The sequence below is a fragment of the Lissotriton helveticus genome, chromosome 2_1 (genome assembly GCF_964261635.1).
Source record: "Lissotriton helveticus chromosome 2_1, aLisHel1.1, whole genome shotgun sequence".
Taxonomy (NCBI): domain Eukaryota; kingdom Metazoa; phylum Chordata; class Amphibia; order Caudata; family Salamandridae; genus Lissotriton; species Lissotriton helveticus.
This window is the reverse complement of record NC_136059.1, coordinates 1732778639-1732805028: the sequence shown is the minus strand read 5'-3', so window position 1 is coordinate 1732805028 and position 26390 is coordinate 1732778639. Positions and strand designations below refer to the sequence as shown.

Below are 26390 nucleotides of genomic sequence, written 5' to 3'. Positions count from 1 at the left end.
GAGGCTTGGTGTGGATCGGCGCTCATGCAGGGAATGAGAGCCTGGGGCATGTTCTGCACCCAGGCTGTAATGCAGCCTGGGTGCAGAACATGCAAAGTGCGCATGACGGTTTGGCCGGCCCGAGAGGACCGCTCAAAGATTCATTGCACACCTAGGAGTGAGCAAACCACTCCTCCCCTACCCTGCTCTGGCAATCCAGCCCTGCCCCACACCAGGAAAGGAAAACTGAAATGATAATAATGATTATTATCATTTTATTTTTCTTTAACTACTGCTCACAGAGCAGTGGGGCGACGCTCCCCCCGCCTTAGCGGACTAGCTGCCACTGGCTATGTGCCAGCCTGTGTCTTTGGGAGAGCAAGCTGCATTCATCTCAACTATTTTTGCCTTCTTTTTCCAGGCAGAGAAAAATGTATTTACCTGGGCGCACCTTTGCATGCTTCGTTGAGGGGTGACAGTCTTTCCTTGAGCAACACAATGCTTGTATCAAGACACATATCTGACTGAATATTATGTGCCCAGCTAAAACCCAACCTTGTTATACAAAATTACTTTTACTAAATGCCAGTAAATGTATCACTTTAATTTAATTTATGATCTTCTCTTTTGAGTTTCGATAGTGGGGGCCTCATTTATATTGATACCGTAATAGTTATATAAACTATTTTTAAATTGTGCCTGATGAGAGTGTTGTGCTGGTGGACGTGTTGAGTTTCTCTAAATGGTGTATTCTTTCAGCCTAGGGACAGCTGACTGGTGAAGTTTTGTCATCTATAGTTACATTTCTCCGGTTGGGTCACAGCTCTTGCTGTTTTTAGTCCAATCACATTATCGGGTGCAATCACACTGATCTGAGGGAGTGAGGGATTAAAAGGTGAACAGAAAGATGAGCGACTCTGGTACTGTTCACTTTTGTACTCTGCGCAGAGCCAGCTTTAGTATTGGTGGCACCGGGTGCTACAATCTTAGTGCGCACCGCAAAGACCTTCTCCCATGATTCACTGACCAAAGGATTTGTGTGATAAAAGCAGTAGCTCATTGACCTAGCTATATAAAATAAATATCTGTGATTTGCATTTTTTGCAGCAGGCACTATGACCCTCTGTGCTACCTTGTACACAGCAGCACTCAGACTGACATGAAGCATACTCCATTGTATTGTTTGACTTCCACAATGTCAACTCATACTTAAAGGGCTGTCGTTGAAAGAGTCAGGTGAACTCCATTGTGAGTTCTAGGGGCCACTTTGCATGAATCCCAGTTTACTGTGAATGAGTCCCACACGCAAAACACACTTGTATTGGTGCCCAGCTATGGGAATCATTGTTATAAATTCATGTCATTTATTAACTGGGTCATTATGCTGCTGGCTGGATACTATAGTTTTCTCTTCTTCACAAGATTTGGTTGTTATGGCCAAAGTTGCCTTGGCAGATCATGAGCCTCATAAATCCATCTAGCTGCTAGAGCGTCAAATGTAATTGTTGTTTCAACGTGCTCTCTTTAGGTGCTTCCATATTTAATTTATAATTTGTGATTTAAGGGAGATGTTCTCATTGCGATTCTAATGCTTCTTTAATATCTGTAAATCCTCACAATGTTTATGGCTTATTATTCGTTTCTTTGGTCTAGATGTTAAAAGTTGCCCTGACTTCAGAAGCTTGTAAATGACTGTCATTGAATATGTTCGGACACTTACACATTCTTTTGACAGAAAGGTGCAAGGTTCAAAGCTGATAATTTATTTTGTATATATTCAATAGATTACTTAGGGGTGGCAGACTACAAAGCAGCAATATTTTATTGGCATACACAATTGTTTCAAATTTTATTATGGACACTGAAATTTTCAAGACCGGAAAATATGTTTGCCTTTCATTGCAGCTCTGCTTTTTCTGATTGCCTCTGGAAGTTCCCATCGTGTCTTGCCTCCTATCTTTCTAACAATAATTGGAAATGCCAATCTTCCCCATTTCTTTGTAAAGGGAAGGAGTGGTTTGGTGTGTGCATATCACAATATAACATACACAATTATTAATAAAAATTTTAATATAGAAAAAAGTGGTATGTTCTGAAGCCTATTCCTTTCCTTTACAATGAAGCAAGACCCTTTGGCATTGCCAATAAGGTTGTGTCACCTTATGCTGGGCTTAGAGCCCGCCCATTGGTAACCATTGGCTGCCTTTGTCACTCTCATTAGGCTGCATCTTATTCAGCAGCTTTTGTAGGCTTTACTTCCTAATCCTGTATTTGTCCCTTCCCTGGAGCATGGACCCATTACTTGTCCTTCCACTGCTCGCTTTTCAGGTGCTATGTTTCTCTTTTTGTTTAAGCACTCCACAAGACTGGATGTGTTTTACTACTACCTCATGCACTTATTCCCCTCATCTGCACTCATGTTGCCCTGTCCTCCCCTTTCCTTGATGGGTTCGACCTCAGCATTCCCTCCCGTGGGCTCCCCCAGCTCCATGTTGCACTTTTTGGCCAGTTCGCTTCTCTTCCTGGAGCCTCCATGTTGCTTTACTCCACCCACTCCCTCTGTGATGCTTCCCCTCCACACCCACCCTCTGTGGTGCTTCCCCCCCACCCAAACCCCTGTGCTGCTTCCGACTGCTCTCGTAGTGCTTCCCCTGCCTTACCTGACCTGTGTTCTTTACCCCACCCAAGTCATTTTCTCCACTCAAGTTGCTTCCTCCTTCTCCCTACTTTGTTTTTGTTTACCGACCCAACTCAGATTGGTAAACATTTTTTTTAAAAGCTCTAGTATCATTTTGTAGACATGCCAACCCTGATTCTGGTGGAAGACTACCGATTTCAAAGCTAGGCTCCTGCCTCCCGATTCCTGCATCTACATGCAGGAACTCGATTCTGATTGCCGAATCATCAAGATCTGCAGGGAAACAAGGGAGCTTGAGCTCGGAAATATATATCCTGAGCCAGAGCTTTGCCTTTAATTCTTGGAGGGGGAGGTTAGAGGATTTCACAGGCCTCATCCTTTAATTTTTGGCAGTTTTACGTAGTGGATATGAAAACTGTGTTTTTGTTTGCTGTATGTTATGAAACTGGCAAAAATGAAATGCTGTCTGTCACCATCTATGCCAATAGATCCAATTCGGAAAGATTGCTTCAATCTAAGTCAATGGGGAAAATACATTCTCCCGACTATTCTTTTTTAGATCTCGCCTGGCGTTGCAGCGTAAAGCGCTGCTCGCTCAGGCGAGAGATATTGTTAGAGAGCAGATTTCAGAAGGGGACTTGAAGCCTCACCCATCCATTTCATTGGGTCGCGTCAGCGTTTATGCTAAACGATGGCTTCCCATTGAAAAGGATTCTTTTGGGTCACTGCCCTTTCTCTCTTTTGGACGGACCATCAGGACTGGGGCGTCTGCTTCACGGCTGTCGTGAAAGAATTTCTGATATCTAAAGGGGCCATGTAGTAGTAACGGATCATGTTTCCGAAGTCTTGTTTATACTGATGTTTTTATTTTCATTAGTAAAGCACTCATGTAGACATATTTTGCAATTGCGACGAAAGCGATTCATCCCCCTACCGTTAAATTCTCTAAGAATGCAGGGACTGCAGGGCTGAGCCTGGCACAGTCATCTTGGCACGCAAACAGGGCGCAGGCGGCACCTTTCTCGGATGGGGCACAGGGGCAGCTTTGCCATTTTGCGCGGCTTATATGAGCGTACCGACCCTGCGGAGGCACTACTTCAGGTACATGGAATCTTTTCTGTTACATACTAAGTGCTGGTGGTCGGTTGATAGCCCATCTTGGCGCTGCAGAGCACAGCATCCTCACCCCATTAGAGCATAAAAATAATGCTAGGTTAGAGATCAGCTGCCCACACAGCAAGGCGGTCTTCTTATGTCTGAAGCGCATGCCACCCCCTCTTCAATATCTCAGCTCGCAGACGAACTCAGTCTGGAAACTTAACGTACACTCATCTTAACTGAGCTTTTTCTGATATTTTTATTCAGAACCCCACATCCTTCATTAGATAAAGTGCTGAACTGTTACGTGCAGGCGAGGGTTTCGAAAGTGCCTCTGACACCAGGGGTGGGTAGAGGGCGCAGGGTGCTTTTTTTCTGCACCAAAACTGTTGTGTCAGACACTGTTCCTGGTGGGGGATGGGAGGAGGGGACTTGTGAAGGATAATAAAAAGAAACGCGAGTCGAGAGTGCAGTGAGTTGACATGCATTTTGAAAGAGTAGGATTGTTTTATGGAGCAGAAAAATCGTCTTGGCAATGTCTTTGAACATGCACATTGCAACGGTGACTTTTTTTGCACATACAAAACAGCACGGCCATTTCCTTGAGCAACAGACATAACGCCGTGGTCATTATACTCATGCAGGCCATTGCACATTTCAGCTTCTAAACTTAACTAGAAGGGTTTCAACAAAAGCGCAGAAATCCCGGTGAATTCCACTGTGCTGACCCAGAATAGAAGCAAGTCAACCTGCTGCGGACCCGGACAGTTAATTGGAGACAGTCCAGTCATGCCCCGTTCCCTGGCTTAACGCTTCACGGCGTGGGTGTGTTTGGGGGGACATGCAGGTACCCCACCAATATTCACACAGGAGCGCAGAGCTGTGCGCAAAGCCGGTGTGCCTACTGCTAAGAGCACGGGCTTCTGTGGGATATCAATCCGGTCACCAGCAGACTCTGGCTGGGTGGATTCCTTCACATTTCAAGGCAACGCGTCATTGAAAAGGGAGGATGACCGTCCAGGTAACACGGACCGAAGTGAAACCAATCAGCCGCCATGTTTTATTTGTGTTTATATGACCCAAACTGCGCATGGTTGACAGGGCAGCACGCGCACTTCCATGCCCAGTCTGGATGGAGGAGCCAGGCAGGGTACACTCTATTCCCCTGGTAAAATTCAATGGAAAACCTTTTTTTTTTACAAGTTTGGAAGTCAAAAGGCCTTTTTCGTTTCAAAAATAAAGAACAGCCCTAAAAATCCAGGGCCATTGTTCGACTTACTTTGAACAAATAAAGACAAAAAATAATAATACTAACAGAGGCGCCCACACGACCTAAATGCACTGTAGTGAGGAAAGCACGTCAAGCTGTTGTTGGCTATTTTTATTATCATGATTATTATTTTTACTAATATTAATATTATATTTTTGTAGTTTATACACCAACTGCAAAAAAACAACCATTTTAATGTGTTCTGCAGTCATCTTCATCAAAGATCTTTATTCGGTCCAATATAAGACCATAAAAGTACATTTTTAAAACATATACAACAATTCACTCATAAAGCACATATTAATACAACCCACAGTCATTTCGTGAATATAAACTACAAGCCAAGTTGGAATGGCATTTTACAAGTGGTTTCCCCATAATCTTCCTGGGACCCATATGCTTTTGGACGCTGTGTTATGCGCAGCAGATGGGAACAAACATCAGGGAAAATTTGCTACTCAAATAAAAACACCAAAGACCTCCCTAGGCAGCAAGTACCAGTCACACGAAACCACCAGAATCGACGGGGCATTTCATCAAAGTTCAAAATTACGTATGTCCTTACCTGAATCCAGCAGAATCCATTCGAACCTGGTCAAAAGGAATTTGTAACTGGGCGCCGAACCATGGGAGGACGTTTCACGAGCATGGACGTTTGGAGCATATCACCATATACATGATGCATGTTCGAAGTTTACACTAACACCCGGTTCAATGCTGCGTGTTCACAGACTATTCTCTGGTGAATCACGGAAGGGAAACTGGGTGGTTGGTTGATGCATATGTATTCAGCATTAACATGCGTGTATTCTAAGACCCACTTACACACATTCCTGCTTACATGCATGCAGTAAACGTGTGTACAAACATAGCTAAACGCCTGTATACTTGTATTTTTAAAAAGCTGAAAATGACTGCCTAAATCTCCAGTAAAGCTGTTTACATCTCAAGAAATAACTTTGGCAAAACATGTGCACCTTTCCGTGTCTACATTTACACTAAAATTGCATAAACAAAGCCAACAATACTTAGATTAACCAAACTGTTTATAAAGACTAAAACCAAGCTGCATTCTTGACTGACATTGTGAAACCCTTCCCACTATCCTTCTTTATACGTCAAACGCATCCAAAAACCTCAATTGAGTTAAACCTCTAGGCAAACCTATGCCATCCTCAGTGCAGGATTTCCCTATATTCACTATAATGTGATCGACCAACTAAAACTGCTCTTCCGCCATTTACTTCAAATGGATTGATAACTCGCTTAACTCACAGGAATTCCGTTCGACTGTGAAAGGGGGGTATGTAAAGAAAGGTATGTAGCAGAGGATGTGGCGTTACGCTAAAACTGCCAACCCTGGAACTCGTCGGCTCAACAGTTTAACCTATTGGCATTGTAAATGACAATGCTTTTTTATGTTTTAAAAACCAACACGTAAATAAAAGGCTTTGCCATTTACAATACAATAGCTCAAAATCGTGTGAATGCGAGACCTATTGCATTGCAAATGCTTGTTTAAATTTCCCGCTTGCCTGCTCTTAAATGTTTAAACGAACACGAAGGAGCCGGCTTGAGCTCCCATACAAACTGCACAGCCACATCTACAGCTTAATGAATCAAATCAATCAAATTCTCTTTTTGTAACTCATTTTTCTTCAATTTCTCAACTTCTTTTTCCATTTTTGGCACCGTTTTTCATTCTCTTCCATTAATTTTATTCATTTTGGTACTATGCTTGGGTTTGCACTTAAGCAAAGAGGACACCAAAGTTTCCACGTCACACCTTTATTTAAAAAGACCCAATGCATTTCGGGACACTTCCTTTCGTCAGGGGCATCTACAATAAAACATTTAAAAAAAATAAGTAATTCATACGAAGCCACCATCAACGTTAATAACTTAATAATACAACTACTTCATTGATTAGCTTAATGTAAATATAATCAACTCACTGCCAAAACAACACTTTCTTCGTAACCCATGCAATTTATATTTACATAACTGTTCTTGGACCGAAGCTTGTCTAACGTATCCGATTGCAGACAGAACCACATGAACCTCCCATTGAACTATCCCATATCACCGTGACCTCCACCCCCCTTCTACTCTTCACAAGGGGGGTTTGGGAGGCAGCCGAGCATCACGAGGTCTGCCCCCCGGGCAGGTTTGGGAGGGGGAGGGAGGCAAGCAGGGAGCAGCCATTTTGCGGCTTTGGTCTGCCTTGGGAGTAGCCCAAAGGCAGCCCAATTTTGAAACATAGCCCAAAACCTATATAGTGGTGGTTAGCGCTGTTCCAGCCACCATTTTAGGTTTTGGTGACCTGGTGGCTGGGAGCGCTGTAGGCAGGTTTTTCTGTCAGGCCTTGAGGCATTTTTTGCTGCTTGTCTTGCGGAGCATGTGTTTGCAGTGCTTATGGCTTGTGACGACGTTCGTGTTCTGGAAGCCATCCACCTGCTTAGCGAAGCAGGGCGGATGGACCTCTTGGTGGGACCTCATGGAGAGGCGCGTCCGGCGTGGCGGCGGCCGTTCTGGCCTGTTCGCCGCCACGCAAGACGGCCCGGGTGCAGGTGAGGAGCCAGGGGGCGTGGCCCTGGTTGTCGAGGGTACTGCAGGGGGCGGGGGGCGGGGAGCAGGCGGGAGGAAGGCTCGGAGGAGGAGCGCCGCCGGCGTCTCCCCAAAGACGGGGCCGCAGTGCTCTGACCGCCCCGGTCCTTCGGGGCGGTCGGAGTGCAGCGGGAGGCAGCGAAGGCGGCCTGGGGAATGAAGGAAACGGAGCTGCGCAGGGCGGGAGGAAGAGAGAGGAGCGCCTCCCCGCGTCATAGTAGGGAGGTTTCTGGCAGCGATGACCGCGTGGGAGCGGGCATGACTGGGAGGGGGGAGCCTGGGAAAGCGGGTGCGGGGATAAGGACACCCAGCGGGAGAGGGGGGAGGGGGTCGGGGTTAATGGCGCCAATGGAGGCAGGGGGGTGCGAGGCGTCAGGAGAGCCCATCTCCACCCCGGGGAGGTTCCAGGCGGGGTGGACAAGAGGGAGACAGGGGGTGCCTGGGAGGAGGGGCAAAGGGGGGTAAAGGAGAGTCCTTGGTGGGACACAGGTGGATGGGGGGGGCTGACATGACGGTGGGAGAGGTGGGGGGGCACGGGGCAGTCGGAGGGGGGAGAAAGCGGGGGAGAGGTGTGGGGGGCTGGGGGTGGGCGGTCTGCGATGGGGGGGGTCGTCTCCGTTGTTGGTGGATTCCGATGACAGCGGGAGGGACTGGGAGGGGCTGGATGTGTTTGATTCTTGGACAGAGGGGGTGCAGGAGGCGTCGGGGTCGGTTAGGGGCACGGCTCGGAGAGACGGTGAGGTGAAAAGCCCCTCGTGGTGGGGAGGGGATGCGAGGTCGTAGGAGAGGGGGCAGGGGGGCAGTGGGAGGTCAGGACTGGGAGGTTGGGGGGGCCTCATTGGATGAAGGGGGCGGGGTTAGGGGGCCTGGCTTGGAGCAAGGATGAAGAGGGGGAAGGGGGAGAGGGTGGTCGGGTGGAGGTCGGGGGGGTGGGCGGTAGGCGCGCGGGGGGCAGTTTAGGGGCAGGGGCACGGCGCAGTCTGTCACCGGACCTACCGTTTCTCTTTCAGGAGGACTTACCCTGCGGGGTTCCTGACTTGGCAGGGCAAGGGACGGCCCAGAGACGCCAAGATGAAGGGAGGGCTGAGCCTCCCGCGGCATGCCCGGCACCGGCGGGGGATCCCGTCGCGGCCGGCAGAAGAAGGCCCCTAGCGGGCTCGCCGACCCTCCACTCACAGGGCCACTTCGGCTTGGGGGGCACAGCAGGAAGAGGAGCGCCGCATCGGATGTTTTTACGGGTCTAGGAGGGGTGCATGATGTGGTTGCTGTGCCAGGCAGGGTGCAGTCGGCGCCGCAGGCCGGGCAGAGTTATGTGTCTATCGGGGTGCAGATCATTGAAGATGAGGATAGCTTGGAAAAAGGAGAGCTGCAGGATGGTGAGGGTGGTGGCGGCCGGGGATGGTGCAGTGACACCTGAGAGTAAGGAACTAAAGTTTAAGCGGCTGCCATATATGGGGGTTACAAAGCCGTTAGGTGCGCATTTGATGATATCCACTAAGGAGTGCATATGGAAGGGGGAGTATGTTGAGTTGCTTAAGCTTTTGCATCGTGAAGTGAGGGCAAATGAGGGTTTGAAGGAGGAGGAGTATGAACTCCAGAAGAGGCCGAAGGTGCCTCTCACTATTGAAAATTGGACGCGGCCCTTTTAATCTTCGCCAGCGTTTATTGCGAGAAGTTCCATGAGCGGTCGGTGTCTATGGTTAAGTACATGGATGTCATTCGGAAGGCTCAGATCACGGGGGCGGTTACGCGTGGGCTCAGTATGACGAGGAGTTCAGGGCCCGGATGGTGTGGGACCCCGAAGCGAAATGGGGGGAGCTTGACTCTGATTTATGGCAGCACACAATGGGGTTGGCTGGGTCAGGTAAGACCATTTTTACGGCGAGTGGGCTGCCCATCATTTACCAGCCCTTTCAGGGTCGCCTCACCCGAGGTGGGGTGGGGGCAGGGGGCAAGAACCAGGCGGAGTCCACGGGGTCCTGTTGGGACTACAATAAAGGGGCGTGCACTAGGGAACACTAAGTTTCGGCACGAATGCTCGGGCTGTGGGAAGTACGGGCCCCCCATGGTTAGATGTTGGGGTGTTTCAGGGCAGCAACAAGGGGGTCACCAGGGGCAGGCTGGGGGCGCCCGGTCAGGGATTTGCCAGCAATCTGGAGGTGGTAGAGGGGGGTAAGGGGTCTGGGCCAAAGGGCTCGTACTCCAGTTAAGGTGGAGCGCTTAGTTGCTGACCTGCAGGATTACCCGGACAAGGGGTCTGCTGATCGGTTACGGACCGGGTTTTTGGAAGGATTTCATTTGGGTTATGAGGGCCATGGCTGCCGAGGTGGGCTGACAATTTGCAGTCTGCCAGGGAGCACCCGGAGGTGGTGCAGGGCAAATTGGATAAGGAAGTCAGTGAGGGCTGCATGGCGGGGCCCTTTGAAGCCTGGCCGTTGGCGGATTTGATTGTGTCCCCCATTGGGATAGTGCCTAAGAAGGAAGCGGGGCAGTTTCGCCTCATTCAACATTTGTCGTGGCCTGAAGATAGCTCATGAATGATTACATTGATGAGCGGGAGACCACGGTGTCTTATTCATCAGTTGACGCTGCCATGGCCTTGGTGGTGGCTGCGGGCGCAACAGCACAAATGGCAAAGTGCGACATCAAGCCGGCTTTCCAGCTGCCTCCGGTTCACCCAGACGATTGGGGCCTACTGGGGATCCAGTTTAACGGCCGCTGGTATGTGGACAAGGCATTGCCCATGGGCTGCTCGATGTCTTGCGCACTATTTGAGTGTTTCAGTACGTTCCTGCAATGGTTTTTCACGGATCGGACTGGCCACCAAGGAGTAACTCACTACCTGGATGACTTTTTCTTGGTCGGGGCCCCGGACTCCATGGACTGCCAGGTTGCGCTGGACAGGTTTCATGAGATCATGGGGGACCTGGGTGTGCCTTTGGCACCGGAGAAGACAGTGGGGCCAGGCATGGCGCTGTCATTCTTGGGTATAGAGCTGGACTTGGGGCGAAAGAGGCCCGTTTACCAGTGGAGAAGAAGAAGCAGATGTTGAGGCTGCTAGAGATCATGTTGACAAGGCACAAAGTCACGGTTTTGGAGATTCAGGTGTTGTTGGGGCACCTCAATTCTACTTGCAGAGTGGTGTGAGTGGGTCGGACGTTTTGTAGGAGATTGGGCAGGGCCTTGGCGAGGAGGAGGCCACCGCATCACCACGTGAGGCTGTCTGCGAGCATTCGCGAAGACCTGCGAATATGGCCATTTTTTCTGCAGAATTTTAACAAGGTCCCCATGCAGAGGGGGGATGACCTGGTTTGGGATGTCCAGATGTGTTCGGACACGGCAGGGAGCGATGGTTTTGGGCTCTACTGGCAAGGGTGGTGGTGTGCGGAGAAGTGGCCCCCAGAGTGGGCGGGGGAGGGAGGAGCATCGCATTCCTGGAGCTCTTCCCTCTGGTAGTGGCGGTCTTGCTGTGGGGGGAGGCACTGGCCCACAGACGAGTGACCTTTAATGTGGATAACATGGCGGTGGTGCAGGTGGTGAATCGCCAGTCCGCCAGGGATGAACAGGTGCTGAAACTGGTGAGGGTGTTTGTGTTGGGTTGCCTGCGCCATGACATTGCTTTTCGTGCGGTGCACGTGCCTGGGATCAATAATGACATAGCGGATGCTTTGTCTCGTTTGCAGTGGGGGAGATTCCGTGGGTTAGCCAAGGATGCGGATCGAGACCCGACATGCATGCCTTCGCAGCTGTGGTACGTAGGCAACACAGGATGTTGCAGCTGGTTCTAGGGTCCTTGGCGGAGTCGACGAGGGCGAAGTATGCGTCTGCATGGGAGGAGTTTGTAGCGTCCGGGGCATGATGGCGGGCTCCAGGGCAAAGAAGACAGGAGGATGCTACACAGTTTATCCTGTCACTCATCGAGAAAGGCCTCATGCAGGTAACGATAGCGGGCAAGCTGGCGGGAATTGCCTTCATGGGCAAACTCTTGTGGGGTTATGCTCCGTCCGCGAGCGAGCTCGGGTCGCGAATGCTGGAAGGATGGGCCCGGGAATGTGGGAGCTTGGGTCTGGTTTGGCTACCCTTGTTGTGGGCCCTGTTGGGGAGGGTCGTGGGAGCCTTGCCTTTGGTCTGCAGGGATGCGGGTGAGACTTGCTTGTTCTCTACCTTAATGGCGTGGATGTTCACGGGGGCCTTTAGGGTGTCTGAGTTGCTGGGGTCAAGAGGGGGTGTGGGGATACTGTGGTCAGAGGTTACGTTTGGGGGGGAGGAGGTGCGCCTTTCGTTGCGGAAGTCTAAAACAGACCAGAGGAGTGTCGATAGGTGGGTTTCGTTGGGGAAGGTGGCCTTGGGGGAGGTGTGCCCGGTACGGTTGGGGTTGCAATTGCGGGTGAGGGACCCGGAGGAAGGGTTGGGTTTCCGACACGCAGATGGGTGGGGGGTGACGGGATCGCAGTTATTGGCCATGTTGCAGAAGACGTTGGCTCTGCTGGGGGTGGATGGGAGGAGTTACGCCACGCACTCCTTTTGAATTGGTGCAGCATCGGAGGCGCACAGACGGGGGTGGGGGCGAGGAGACATCATGCGATTAAGAAGGTGGTCGTCTGATTGCTACCGGCGATACGTGCGCGGAGAGGCTAGCCAAGAATAGCGCGGTTGTCTGTGTGGCCTTACTCTTGTTTCTCGTTTCAGGTTCAGTGCCTGGTCCCCTCGCCCGTGAGATGGCAGTGTGGATAGTGGGCCACTCATTCATAAAGCGGGCCCAGGCGCAAGCCCAGGAGAGTTATTTTGGGGAGAATTTGAGGTTTAATCCTGCTGTTTTTAATGTTTGTTGGTTTGGCAAGGGGGGTATGCGTTGGAAGGAGTTGGTGGGATCGCTTAACGGGTTGTTGATAGCAGGTAGGTGTCCGGATGTGTTGGTTCTCCAATTGGGGGAAAATGACATGGCTAAGGAGACGGGTTGGTCTTGATGAGGGTCATGAAAAGGGACTTGGAGGAACTTAAGATACAGTGGTCTTGGTGTACAGTGGTCTGGACTGAGTTTGTTCCGCGGAGGGTCTGGAGAGGGGCGGTGAAACCTCAGGCGGTGGATAAGGCCAGAAGGAAGATCAATGTGGAGATGGTTCGTTTTTGTAGGCACTTGGGGTTTTCACGGGTGTGGCATCGGTACATTAGGTACGATGCGCCGGAGTTGTTTCGGGGTGACGGGGTTCACCTTTCCCGCTTGGGCATGGACCTTTATCTTTTGGAATTACGGAAAGTTTTGTCTAGATTGTTAGGTGTACGTCGGGAGTGAGGAACCAAGTGTGAGTTGCATCGGGGTGACTGTTACGGGGAACGGGGCAGGAAAAGGTGGAGGTGGTGTAATCACCTCCCCTTCTGCCTTTTCCTGGGTGGCGGAGTTGTTTTTGAAGTTGGCCAAGTTTGGCTGGAGTTTGGTAGGTTATCGTTAAGTTTGGGGAGTTGGTGAACAGGAGAGGGGAAAGGGTAAGCAGTTTGGAAGTTTACATTAGAGGGTTGTTAGTTACAGTTTTCAAGAAGGCAGATAGGATTGTAGGTCTTGGGAGGGTAGGAGTTTTAATGTTATGTGATAAGATGGTGTATTATTTAATGTATTGGAAGTTATGTACTGTATGTTGCAGGGTGGGGAGGGTTTATCATGTGGGGATCGTAGGGGTGGGGGGAGTAAATGTCAAGGGGTCAGGTAATTCGATGATTAGAGAGGTCTTAGTTTTGTAAGGCAAAGTGCCAGTTTTAATAAAGTGTGATGTGGACCTGTTTCAATAAAGTGGCCTTTTACACACACAAATGGTTGTCGGTGTCGCTTGCCCCCCTTTCCTCCCTCCCAATAAATATTTCCTTGATACCATACTACTGAACAAGGATCTTACCGTGACGTGTTCTATCTCCTATGTACAGAACTGAAAATCACCCAGTTCCTAATCCTAACACAATCTGAAGGATTGTGATATATTTTACGATGCTACTCCATTACGCGCCGCAGCACGGACTCAACCAGCTGTTTATAAGCTTGCTCTTAAATGTTGCCATATGCTTAGTGTGCCCGGCTACACAATGACGGTATGACGGTCATGTATGCTGTTAAGTATGAAACGCCAGGCAGAAGTGTTGACAAGGCTCCTTTATTTAAGTTAAGGGTGCACAACACGGCCGGCAGGAGCGGCGGAGCGCTGCAGCCGGTCAGGTCATCAAAGTCACAACTCCTCAACTGTCAAATGAACGGTCATATGCAAATTACCAGCTAGCATTCTAGAATGCCAGCTGATGGTGAGCAGGGTAGCGCGAGGACAGGGGACGCGCGAGGGGGGGACGGAGGCCTAAAAGGGAAAAAGTGAAGAGGAAGGTAAAAGGGAACAACATAACATATGCTCTTTTGTTTTCTGCTTTTAGCCATGCTGCATAGCATCACAAACGTTTGCTTTTGTAATTTTTTCACTTGTAATGTTCTCATGTATCAGTTCTGTTCCTATTGTGAAGCGCTCTGACACCTTCGGGTAAAGTCCGCGCTATATAAAAACGCATAAATAAATAAATAAATAAATATTAGGCCCTGAAAGCGAAACCGATTGACTTTGTAAAGGCTTGTTGTACCGCTGTGACGAGCCGAGTCAGGGAGAAGCTTTCCATAGAAAAAAAAAAGAACATACAGCTTCGCTGACACTACCCACAGCCTTCGGCCACAGGCTGCCTGACAGCCACTACCGCTCTGAATCAACTCCTCCCTCACTAACACACCCTCTACTCTGACTTGGGCTCCACCTCGCTCAACAGAAGTAAGTAGCCCTAGGTGCCGGCGTGTGACGTCATATCGTACAGCAACGGAGAGAGAAGGCGGAAGTCGCGAGCCCAGCACAGCTGAAACGCCGCTTTCTGAAAATTGATTCGTACACGTTGCTGCTTGTTGTCTCCGCCCGAAACGGTAGTTTTCACTGACAGCGCTGTTGTAGGTAAACAACAGCTAGTTTCGGTTAGCCTGCTGCTTTCAGATTATCCGGAAGTCTGCTTTCACTTTCTTCTTGCCTAGGAGGGCATCAGCCAACTTGAGCCCATACACAGTCATCCCTGCAGTTTTGAGTGACGAGGCAGGTTTGAGTGACGAGGCGTCCGGAGAACAAGCGGTGGCTCTTTTGGAGCAGTCCGTAATCTGCTGGAGACCCATCCATGGGTGGGGCATGTAGAGTACACACTGTCCTACCTTGTCAAAAGCCTCCAGGTACACCTCTAGTTTCTAGATAGTTCAGTTGTGCCTTACAGTATATATGACAACATTTTGGACATCCCGAGAAGACTTTCCAGCACCAAGACGGAATTTTCTATTTCCCTATTGACCGGCTGAAGTTGCAGATGTATCAGAACTGAGGTCGTATAAAAAGTTGGAAACCGTCAATTTAGCGACAACTCAAGGGATTTCCTAGTAGGGCACTCGGTATGTGTAGGAGTATCAACCCCATAGCAGCTACTTTACTGCGCAGAGAGCACAGTGTTCCGTTTTGCAACCCGGATTAAGCGACTATCCTCCCGAGACCGGATTTCACAATTCTGTTACCTTGATTGGTTAGGCACAGTTTACTGGCACTGGAGTACATATAGTATAGCAACGCTCCTGTTGTCAGAAGCCTCGTGTCTGTCTCTGATGTCGGGCACCATGCTTTGGCTGCTTTTGTCGGCTCTCCTAGCTTGTGATATGTGGTCTTTGTCTCCAGTGTATTGCCAAGAACAACAAGCAGCCCAGACCCCCGACTGGAGGATGACCCTCAAAACCATTCGCAACGGAGTCCACAAGATCGACATGTACCTGAATGCTGCTCTGGACCTCCTGGGAGGGGATGACGGGCTCTGCCACTATAAGTGCAACGATGGTAATAGTGGACAGTGTTGTAGTCCGCCTTTTGTTTTTTTATATTACTTTGGGGGAAGAGAATTAACTAGGACATAATGTTGGAGCCATGGTGACACTGTCTGCAGATGATGGCACTATCACTTCCGAGTTAGATGTGTGGTTGTGACGTTGACAAGGCAGGCTGGAGGATGGCTGGCCTTGTTAGTGTCATGGTATTTGTGAGCGGGGCACATAGATGAACGTGTGGCAATGGTTGTGCAATGCTGGGTGGCTGCTGCTGTCAGTTGAGGTGGGATTGTGTTGTATTTAAACTGAAGGTGGTGGCACTCCAAATATGTCTTTATTTTACAGCCATGGAATTTGCGTGGTCGTATGGGTGGTCATGTTTCTTCCATAAAAGCTGAGGGGATGGGGTTTGTGTGGCTGGATGTGTTATTGGGCAAGTGCTTTCTTTAACATGTGGCTATAATGGACTGGCAAATATGTTGTGCCATTGGTGTTGGGGTCAAATGTCTTGCCATATGTCATCAGTTGGAGGTGGGTGGTTGTATTAATGCTGTTGGAGGTGTTTCTGATATGCTGTACTGTTAGTGTCGTACATTGTGGGATAGTGATGCGTTGGTGGTCTTATTAGTGCAGCGAAACGTGGTAGGGTGACATATGGCTGGTTGCCTCAGTGGTTTTGAATGGATGCTAGATTATCTGTTTTGACAAGTGTGCCTTTTTTTATTGAGTTTGTTTGTAACATCTTGGAATCCGTATGAGAATCCTATGGACAAAGCTAGACCCCGGCATTCCAGCTACGTTTATTTTTTGTAGTCTATCAGTTGTGAGGCAGTTATTAAATAATGTCACTGTGGGTCTAGACGTTACAGAAACAGCTATTTTTTTGGGGAACATTTTATTGATTTTATCATGCAAAACAGAAAATGAAGCACTCACCGTAAGGTTAAGCTTAGCCATATCCCCTCCCCCATCCCATCCAGGTACAATGCACAGTTCCATGGTGATGGGACACTGCCCCTCTGAAGTCCGAGCGGGTGCCTAGGTCAAATGCACTTGGGTCCGAGTGTCTTCGCTTTCCCCAGGGGACTTTTACTACGTCTTATACGTTCACCACTTGACATAATAGCCCCCTCCTTGACCAACCATCTAGGTCCCAGCTGCCCATCCTCCCCACACTTTTCTGTATTTTTGGGTACATCCCCTGGCCTCGTATATATCAACGTTTCTCCTAACCCCGTCCATTCTATTCCCTCCACCCATTCATATAATTTCGTATAGGTTGCGTTGCCCCATTTCCAGGCAATGTCTCTCTTTGCTACCATGTAACCTAGGTTAATCAGGAATTTGTTGTAGGATGTTGTCGGAATCTTGCCAAATGCCCAGCAATGTCATTGGTGCTGTCAATGCTATAGGTACTCCTGTAGCTTCCGCTAAAGTATGTGTACCTCCCTCCGTGAAAGGTCATATTTTCCGGCAGTCTGGCTGAAAGGCCACTTCCCTCGGCAATTGGAGGGCATCTCCCCAGTCCACATCCTCTAGCTCCCATACGTCCCTATGTCATCTTGTCCTCAGCTGTATCAGCTCTCGTGGTGTATCCCTCATTAACGTGGTGTAAGTGAGAGAGTATTTTTTAAGTCATGTCCGTCGAGTTATTGACGTTCCAGCGGGGAGTCCTCCTATGCTCCATTGGGGATCTTCTAGTACAGGGAGTCCAATCAAATCCCATTGTTTAAAATCTGGGAGATTCGGTACGGGGTGTAGTCTCTTTCCCACCCACAGGGGAGTTGTAAGTGTGAATCTCTTCACCCAACTCATTACTCTGAACAATCTATGCCATATAGACACAATCGTAACAGTGGCTGGTGGAGCGTCCAATGGCATCTGTCCTCCGTATGGTATGTGGAAATAGCCTTTTTGTCCTAGTCTCTCCTGGTCCATCCTAAATGCTCAATCCTCCAGTGGGTCATATGCTCACTCGTTCACTGTCTATACCTTACGTTACTCCACTCTTCCTAATTTTTAGATTTTGTAATAAAACCCTTTAACTTTTCCCAGATTTATAACTCAGTTATTGAGTGGTTCCAGTTAATTATTTTAATAGTCTGTTAAATTTTATGTTGGGCCTGATGTTGAGGAGGGTGTTCTTTATAGCAAGAGCAATGGAGTGGAACTAATAAGGTAAATTAGGGTGATCTAAGTTTTTGGTTGCAATAAAATTAGGGCCCAGGGTGCTGCTCCCACACAAGCTTTACGTTGGGCAGTAAGTGTGTGCTACCGCTGAAAAATAGCTCATTTATTTACCTTGTGGGAAAGTTTATGTGTGTTAAAGTACGCTTAAGTGATCATCAAGGCCGAAGGCTTGATCGATTCATTGGCAAAAGTTGTGGCAGGTCCAGTATGCCTGATCTTTTAATTGGTAGGCCTGACTTATTTATTGTGAAAGCATATGTTAAAACCAATAGGTGGATTGCTATTTCATCATGTTAATGCCTGTAGATGAGTATTTTGTTTCATGGAATCTCACAGTTCACTGTAGTGGGCTCTGATAAATGTTAGGATAGAAAATGTGCCCTGTGAGAATCTTTTTATGCTCTTTTATGATGGTTTAAATATTGTTTTACCAACTGTAATTGTGTACTCTTGTAAAATTATGGTGTGTATGCCTAATGGTTGCTGTGTTTAAAAGCTTATTCTCAAGACATTAGACCCGATTAATTAATAAGGAAAGTTTATGTTAAATGCCTTTGGTATGATCTGTATATTAGTTTGGTCATTTTGGATTGGTACACGGCTAGTCCGCAAAATACCTTTCTTGATGCTCCTTAGTGTGATGTTTACTGAACTGCCATCTTTGGATGGTATTGTACACAGTGCAGCATTGCTCGCAGACACTTTGCTCCTAACTATGTGGGGGAGGAGGGCATATTGTAACTTTTAAAACAATAACATAATGCTCAGTACCATGGCAATATGCCTGCTTGATGCCATGTTTAATTTTCGACGTACTTTTTATATATTTATTTCAAGCAAAGCACATACCTGCCACAAGTGGGATGTTCTTTTAAAAAAAATATATATATATTCTTTTAATGTTTCTTTCATGTGCTTGTTGATTTTGTTTTATTGTGGATGTGTGATTGGGTGAATACAAGAATGACCCAATGGGGGAAAATGAATGCAAGGATGAGCGACAGAGTGAATATATGATAAATACCGAGTGCCTAAAATGACTAATGACCAAAGAGACATTTTTAGTTATAAGCCTTACATATTGGCAGTGACAGTGCTTGTAGTTTTTTTGTTTACAACCTCACATATATTGAAATGCTAAACCTCGCAACCACACAATTGGAAGAAAAGAAATTGAATATCATTTGAATTGCCTTTTTTTTGGTGCACATAAACAGATTTTCTGTTGTACCATACACAACTGCCGTTTTTGATGTTGACCAACACTGCAGATACTCATGTGTTCTGCTCCACATTAGAATCTGCTTACATCTCAACACCACCGTGTAACTTGCTAACTTTAAACTCTATGTTCCTGACATGTTGGCGGGTTGGCTGTATAATTTAAGCTTACATAGTTGCATACATCTTATGGAGCCTCGCAGTTGAAGAACCTCTGGACTGACTCTAATATTGAACTCTTCCGACTAGTTTATGTTAGTAGAATCCTGATTGTCCTGGCCACTGCTCTTGTCTGTGGTACTCTGGCACAACAAGGCAATCCTTGAAACTAGTATTGCTGTTTTTCATGGAATCACACAAGCGAGGATACTACTGCAAGCTTATTAAATTGCCAAGTATTACCTCTTTGGGGTTGGACTTCAAGAGATAGTGAGGTTGAGCCGTCAAGCTTTACCGTTGTAGGGCTTTGTGAGTTAGATCGTCTAGTTCAGCTCGCACTTTTATCTCTCACAATAATTAAACGGAACTGTCCTGGCAGTGTTACTAATTTAAAGAATAAATGAGGCTTTATTGAAATCAAGTAACTCTGCTTTGTAACTTAAGGAAGTGATACTACATCATCACAAATTTTTGTGTATGTATCACAGCTCCTCTTTAACAACTCCTGTCTGATTTTGGTGTCTATTTGCAATCAAGGCTAATGTACAGTTGCTGGTTTAGTCTAGTTGCTGCAGCTAGACTACAGTGTTGCTACAGCCAGAGTGCAGTGTTTGGTTTTATCAGCCACAGTGTGATATCTTGTTCTGTCTGGTCGGTGGAGCACACATGGCTCAGGATAAACTATATTGTGGGCGTGGAGAATATCACTGCCCTGCCACCGTCTGTACCGGCAGCAGTTGCTTTCTTGGTTCCATGAAGTAGTGGTCATAGTTTCAGAAAGGGGGTGGTTAAAGAGGAAGCTACAGTGACAGAGGGGTGCGTGCTGCTAGATACGGGTTCTGGCCCTGCAGTTTGGCTAAGGTGGGGACAAATTAATACTTTTAAATATAAAGCTTCCTCAGCCCAACCACAAATATCATGCTTAATTATTTGAAAACCAATTCCCACAAGACCTAATTTTAGTGGTAATACATGTTATGTTCCCAGCGCTGGAAGTCAGATCTGGTGCAAAACCAGAGGTGAGTTCAAAGGCACTGCTGTAACAGCCAAGTCTTAATCTTTTTTCAGTAGATTGATTCAGTTTCCAGAAATCTGAGTTCAAATGGAAGTGAATTCCACAGCTTGGGTGCCCGATGTACAAAGGATCTGCCACCCCATCTGGATCTTTTGATTCTAGTTGTTTTTAGTAACTGTTCAGCGCATGATCTAAGGCATCTGTTGGGAACATATAAGACCACCAAGTCGCAGATTTTACGGGGGCCCTTGTTATGTATGGCTTTGTGGGCGAGGCATAGTGCCTTGAATTTGACTCTAGCCTTGATTGTGTGCCTCGTACATATGGTTTCATAATCAGTTTTTTTTATCTTCAATAACACATATCTAACATGGCTCTTGGTTATCCATTAGTTCATTGCATTTACTACATTTTGTTATATTCAGTTTTACGATCCTTAAGTCAGCACAATCATCCCACTTCCTATGGGTGTCTATTCTATGTCAGGACTTGAGACTCCGGTTATGCTTCTCTATCTTTACTGTAAAAGTGACAGCAGCCAATTAAAACACAGTAAAATCAAACTACACTGTCACAGATCACTTGCTCCAATCACCTTATAACTATCCCTTTAAGTTCCTGAACCACCGTTTTGTGCCCCTCTTTCTTTGCTGCTGTGCAGCCAGTTAAGTATCCATTCTGTGTTTTTATTTACACTTCTAATAAGGGTTTTAGTAAATGTGTATTGCATATTTTGACCACAATTTACATGGCTTATGCTTACAAGGTGATTAGGTCGAGCCTAGCGGCAGCGAGCATGCGCTTCTTGCTCTGCGAGACTGCTGTTGTAGAGTATGGGAGAGAAGCCGTGCCCACTCTCCTCCCATATTTTCCATTGGCTTGTGTCATTGTCTTTCCTAAATGCTGCCTTCGGATTCATTAATAGGCTTGTTAGTCCCTCCTTAGTACGGCCTTGGCTTCATTTGTACCCTCCCATGGTGATTGGCCTTTTTACTTCAGCTGTTACATGGGACCCGTTATTTAGTCTGTAAGCACTATTTACTTTATTGAGTTTCTCTTACTTCAGGCCAGACATTCGCTGCTTAAGCTTAAACCACTTGGTTTTTTTTAAGCAGCACAGGGACACCGTAATACGGGCGCCTGCTTTCAATCACTTTAACCCGGCATTATCTTGTCTGTTTCAACACCCCAAGTAAAATGTATTTAGAAATGATTAGCAGAGGGGGAGGAGCCTAGCTCGCGGCCGTGATGGTCGCCCTTTAGCTCGGCTCCCGCAGCCCTCCATCCTGACTGCCTATCCTGTCTTTTATCCTGCCCCGGGACGGCACACTTTTGGGGAATTGGAAACATTACGGCTTGTTTTGTACTTACCATCTGACCCCGGGGTCTTGACGTGCAGTGGCTCCGGAGTTCTGGCTTCCGAGAGATCGGGGCCTCTGCGAGACTTGGACCGGGACCTGGCCGGTGGGATCCGACGGCTCTCGGCCCCGGCCGAGAGCGAGAACCAGTGTTGGGAGCCGATGTGCGAAGATCCCGGCGATCCTGACCCGGACCTGCCCTGGTGGTCGCGTGGCCGACGTGGGTGAGAAGCCCCGGGACCTGATTCTGAGAGGGGGTCCCCCCGCCGCTGCTTTGTCCGGCGGCCCTGGTCCTCGGGGCCCGGACTCCGCTTGTTTGGGGCACCGGTGCTGGTGCGGGCGGAGGCCCGTTTTGGGCGGACATCCTTTTGGCATCGAAGCCGCCCTTGCTGGGACCCCCGGCGCTTGTAAAGTCCTACATTTGAGAACTGTTATTTCCGGGGGTCCTCGTGGGCGGCGATTGGGCTGATTCACGAAATGGCGGCCGGCCCTCTGGAACGAGAGTCACCCTGTGGCGGCGGGCCCGAGTTGCCTGATTGTGTGGGGATCGGATCTGGTGGGCGTGAGCTGACAGTCAGAGATGTCCTGGAAGCTCTCAGATCCCTGCACGCTTCCCTCGCCCTGGGCGTCTCGGTGGGTCCGCCACGATCCGCCGCCATTTTGGGCGGCCGTTTCTTCTTGTCGCCCTCTTGTTTCGATGCCTCCATTGCCTCACCCCCCTCGATTGACCTGAGTGTCTCCACCACTGGTCGAAGATCGTGTAGTGTGCTGGTGACTTTGGGGCGCCCTGCTTTTCAAGGTTCGGACCCCGGGGACTCGGATGCTGTACTGCGACTCTGTTCGACATTGTTGCCTGGAATTGTGGACAGACTTCCTCCTGCGCCTGCTTCGATGACTTTGCCTGTGTTTAAAACTGGGACCACCTCGCCCGCTCCAGTGGCGCAACTGAACTCCTGTTTCTCATGGCTCGTGCTTCGATTGTTGATGCATCGATACTTTCAATTTGGACTACTGCTCACTTGTCGATCTATCTACCCCCCACGTAACTATGCTAGTCACCATTCCACTCGATTATATGCGGACTTCATATTTAGTATGTGGTTGTACATTTCCGTGTGGTGGGTGGGGTTTGTCGCTCGGAAGGGCTGGGGGTGAAATGTACGACTTCTGCTTGATTCCCGGTATGCGATTTCGTTGCACAATTGTCTCTGATCGTAGAGGGGTGGGGGGTCCCCTTCTCCTAATATTTTGTGGCATGTGATGGGGTGTCGTCCTGGTCCGTTTTTGATTGTACTTGTCGGGTTGGGCGGAGGGCTGTGGCCTACCGTTTGTATTATAGTTATTCTGCTCCTCCCTCCTGTTTTCTTTCTCCGCCTTTGTGGCCTTTTTGTCTTGTTTTTCTTTCTTTCTTCTTGCTATATTTCGGGTTCTGGTTTAGGGCGACAGGCACGCTGTTTGAAGGGTAGGCCGTAGCCTTCTACAGGGGTGCAGGGTGGGACGGGTGGGTTGGGTTCTGTTTTTTGTTTGTCTTCTGCTTCTATGGCCCTTTTGTATCTCTTTTTCGTGAGGCCGCGTCTGTCCCGACCTCCGATGGTGTGTCTCGGGTGGGGGTATGGCATCGTTACTCCTCCTGCTACATTTCGGCTGTCCTTCCTTCCGATTGCCATGCCCCACTTGGACCGCTAATCCTTTTGTCTCCTGTCCTCCCACCACGGGGAGCTGTGTCGGCGTGTCTTTTACCTTCTTTTTTCTTATTTCCTTATTCCCTTTTATTGTTTGTTTTTCTTCCCTCCATTTTCCTTTCCCTTCCTCTTCCCCCCCCATACCTAGTCCCCCTTCCCTTTTTCCTTCCTGCGTCCCAGGGGGTACTGTGACGGGCGGGTTTTCATGCATTGTCTTCCGATCCCTCTGTTCTGGCTTGGTGGTGTCCCGGGTGGCGGGCGTGTTACGAGGATAATGCTCAGGGGCTGACTGTATCTCACATATCCTGATTTTTTGACTGCGTTGTGTTGTCCCCCTGATATTTTGCCCCATGCCCCCTTCTTACTGTTGTGGTTGATTATGGGATGTCGGATGCCTCCGTATTGCGAGTGTGCCTGTCATATGTCCTCTCCCCTTATCGTAAAATTAAGCCTTATTTACTCCTGTGTTTTGGCCCTTTAGTTTCTGTATTTCTTCTCCCCTATTACGATTGTACGGCCTCTGCTTTGTATTGATTGAATATGTACTATTTGCCTGATGACTCCTGACTGTTTTATACACTGCGGCCGGCCGGCTTGGTTGTGGGCCTCGATTTGTCTTCCTTTGATATTAATAAAGGTTTTCAAAAAAAAAAAAAAAAAGAAATGATTAGCAAATTAAGTCATACGAATTCCAGCTAGCACATAATCCTGTGCTAATGAGCTGCAGCTGCCAACAGCACGTCTGTTACATGTCATCCGTACTCAAGCCACCTGACGGGTTTGTTTTCAAAAGCCTGTTTTATAAACGCCGCCACCACCACCATCAATACCACCACCAATACCACCATCTCTGCCAATACCACCACCACTGCCAATACTACCACTAATACCACCACCACCATCAACACCACTAATACCACCACCACCTCCAATTCCCCCAATATCACCACCACCAATAACACCACCACCACCACCAATTACACTACCATTACCACCACCACCAATACCACCACCAGTACCACCCCCACCACCACCACCGCCAATACCACCAATGCCACCAGCACCAATACCACCACCACCACCAATACCAGCACCATCAATACCACCAATATCAATACTACCACCACCAATACCACCACCTCAGCGCCTCTCGCTCACTAGTAATAGCAGGGGCACTGTACGAGGCTGGAGCTGCTGCCGAGAACAACCATCCCTCCCTCCCTCCATGCCTGCCATAAAGCACAGCCCGCCCTGCACCAGGAGGTGAAGCCAGGGCCCTAATGCAGCTGGAGTGTTTTTTATTAGGCCAAAGTTAGCAATGGCATTTTGAAATGCCACACTGCACACTCAAATCACGGAGAGAGCCAGAAATAGCCTCCCTGCTCTTCCTCGCAAGCCGCAACAGTGTAATCGCAGAGCAAAAGGTGTTGGAGCGCTTTGTTAGTGTTTATAGTTCAGATCATATGTAATTTTCACTTCACACTTTGTGTCTGTGTAATTTACAACACTGACACATCTTCTTCACTGCACTACTTATCACTACTTTGAAGACGTCGTAGGCCGGTCTCTTCCTCTTACATTTACAATCTAACAAGCAGTTGAGGAAGTCCCTTTATTGCAATGCAATAGCTCTCGCATTTGAGAGAGTTTAAGCTATTAGTATTGTAAATGACAATGCCTTTTTATTTATGTTTTAAATCCCAAAATATAAATAAATGGCATGGTCTTTACAATGGCAAGAGCTCAAATTTGCGTGAATGCGAGACCTATTGCATTGCAAATGCTTGTTTTTTATGATAATCAGCTAGATACCCATTTCTCTTTAGGACGCCGAGATCACTTTGTTTTCATGCTCGCTTTACCCCCAATGGTCGCTTCAACACTGAGGGAGTATTGTAGAGTGGGAGCGGGGGCTGGCTGCGCCGGTCACAAATGACATCTGTAATAATATTTCTATGTTGTTGACCTCAGCGCGCATGTGCGAAGCGCAGCACTTTTTAGCTGCAAGAGGTACCTGCCCTGGGCAGATACAATGTAGGCTTGTTAATACATCTCCCCAGAGGCTCTAGTGCAGTGAGGGTGCCAACTAACAGTTACCCTGAAATGCCCCGACTCGCATAAACTGGTCAGGGTTGTAACAGTTGTCATCAGGGGTGTTCCCATAGAGAGTGCATTTAGTCAGATGGCTCCCTCCACACTCAAAATTTCTTATGGCCAGCCTGGCCTTACGCTCTTCTCCCCCTACCCCCTTCATTTGTTATGGGACCATTTCTATAATTATTATCATGGCTCAACATTAGCCTTATGTGGAAAAATGTATGTGTTATGATGCAGAGTCCGATTCGAGCCCGGAGAATGACCAGGTTGACGCTATCCTCTTCCTGCAAAGGGCTAGGTGAAAAGTAAGGCTAAGATACGTTCTCATTTGGAGGCCTTGGAAAAGCTCTCTGATCCTTTAGTTTGGGATCACGGCTATAGCAACGCCCCCGGTCAGATTCATTGGGTTCAAAGTCCCCTGACAGGATCGCTCCTTTTGATGACTCTTCCTCTTCTTTCTACGGAGTCCAATAAAGGAGACGATGAACCAGGCCCAAGTAAGAGGAGACATTCTTTGAATGCTGACTCTCAGATGCCCAAGAACCCTATGAGAGTGTTAGATTTTAATCCGGATAATATTATTCACCCGAGGTCATCTGATTGGGTCCCCCCTGCTGGAGGTGGTGTATTATGTTCAGACTCTGATTAGGAAGAGCTCTGAAAAGAACGCCCAAGCCTGTCTGCAGGCGGAGTGCCCTAGTCTGGATTTACAGGATAAGGTGACAGAGACCCCTATGGTTAATCCAACAATAGTCCTATTCATGAAAAAATACTCCAGAGACCCCCAAAAATATTAGGCAGAGCCTGGCGTAACTGTCAGGATAAATTGTTGTAGAAAACAAAAGAGAGAGCAAGGACCCAATAATGGTAACATCCTTATCCCTAAGTACTTATTTCATAAACAGGGCTCGACAAATCCACTCGACCGCTCGCATTTGTGAGGTAAATTTTATGAGGTCGAACTATTTTTAGGTCCTACTCGGCCTTTCTGGCGAGTAGGAAAACATAGTAACTTTTGTCATCCGTCTTTGAAAACGGAGCACATGTGACAAGATAACAAGTTTTAAAGGTCTTTTTATTGCTCACAAAGCAAATGAGAAATAAAGATGTTACATCCAAGAAATGAAAAGATGTAATCATAAGTAAGAATAAGATTTATTCTAAAGCAAGTGCAGCACTCAGATCCAAACGGAGTGTTTTTTCGATTAGCTC

The 26390-nt window shown here is 48.1% G+C and overlaps 1 protein-coding gene across 1 annotated transcript in view; it reads left to right on the top strand.

Moving 5' to 3' along the window:
• Positions 1–14415: 14415 nt before the first annotated feature.
• The window catches only part of PLA2G12A (phospholipase A2 group XIIA), a 123682-nt gene continuing 111707 nt past the window's right edge, over positions 14416–26390 (top strand). Inside the window, exons 1-2 of the mRNA XM_078676678.1 lie at positions 14416–14710; positions 14824–15469. Of these exons, the coding sequence (XP_078532804.1) occupies positions 15244–15469 (226 nt within the window). The 5' untranslated portion in view covers positions 14416–14710; positions 14824–15243. The remainder of the gene's footprint in view (positions 14711–14823; positions 15470–26390) is intronic.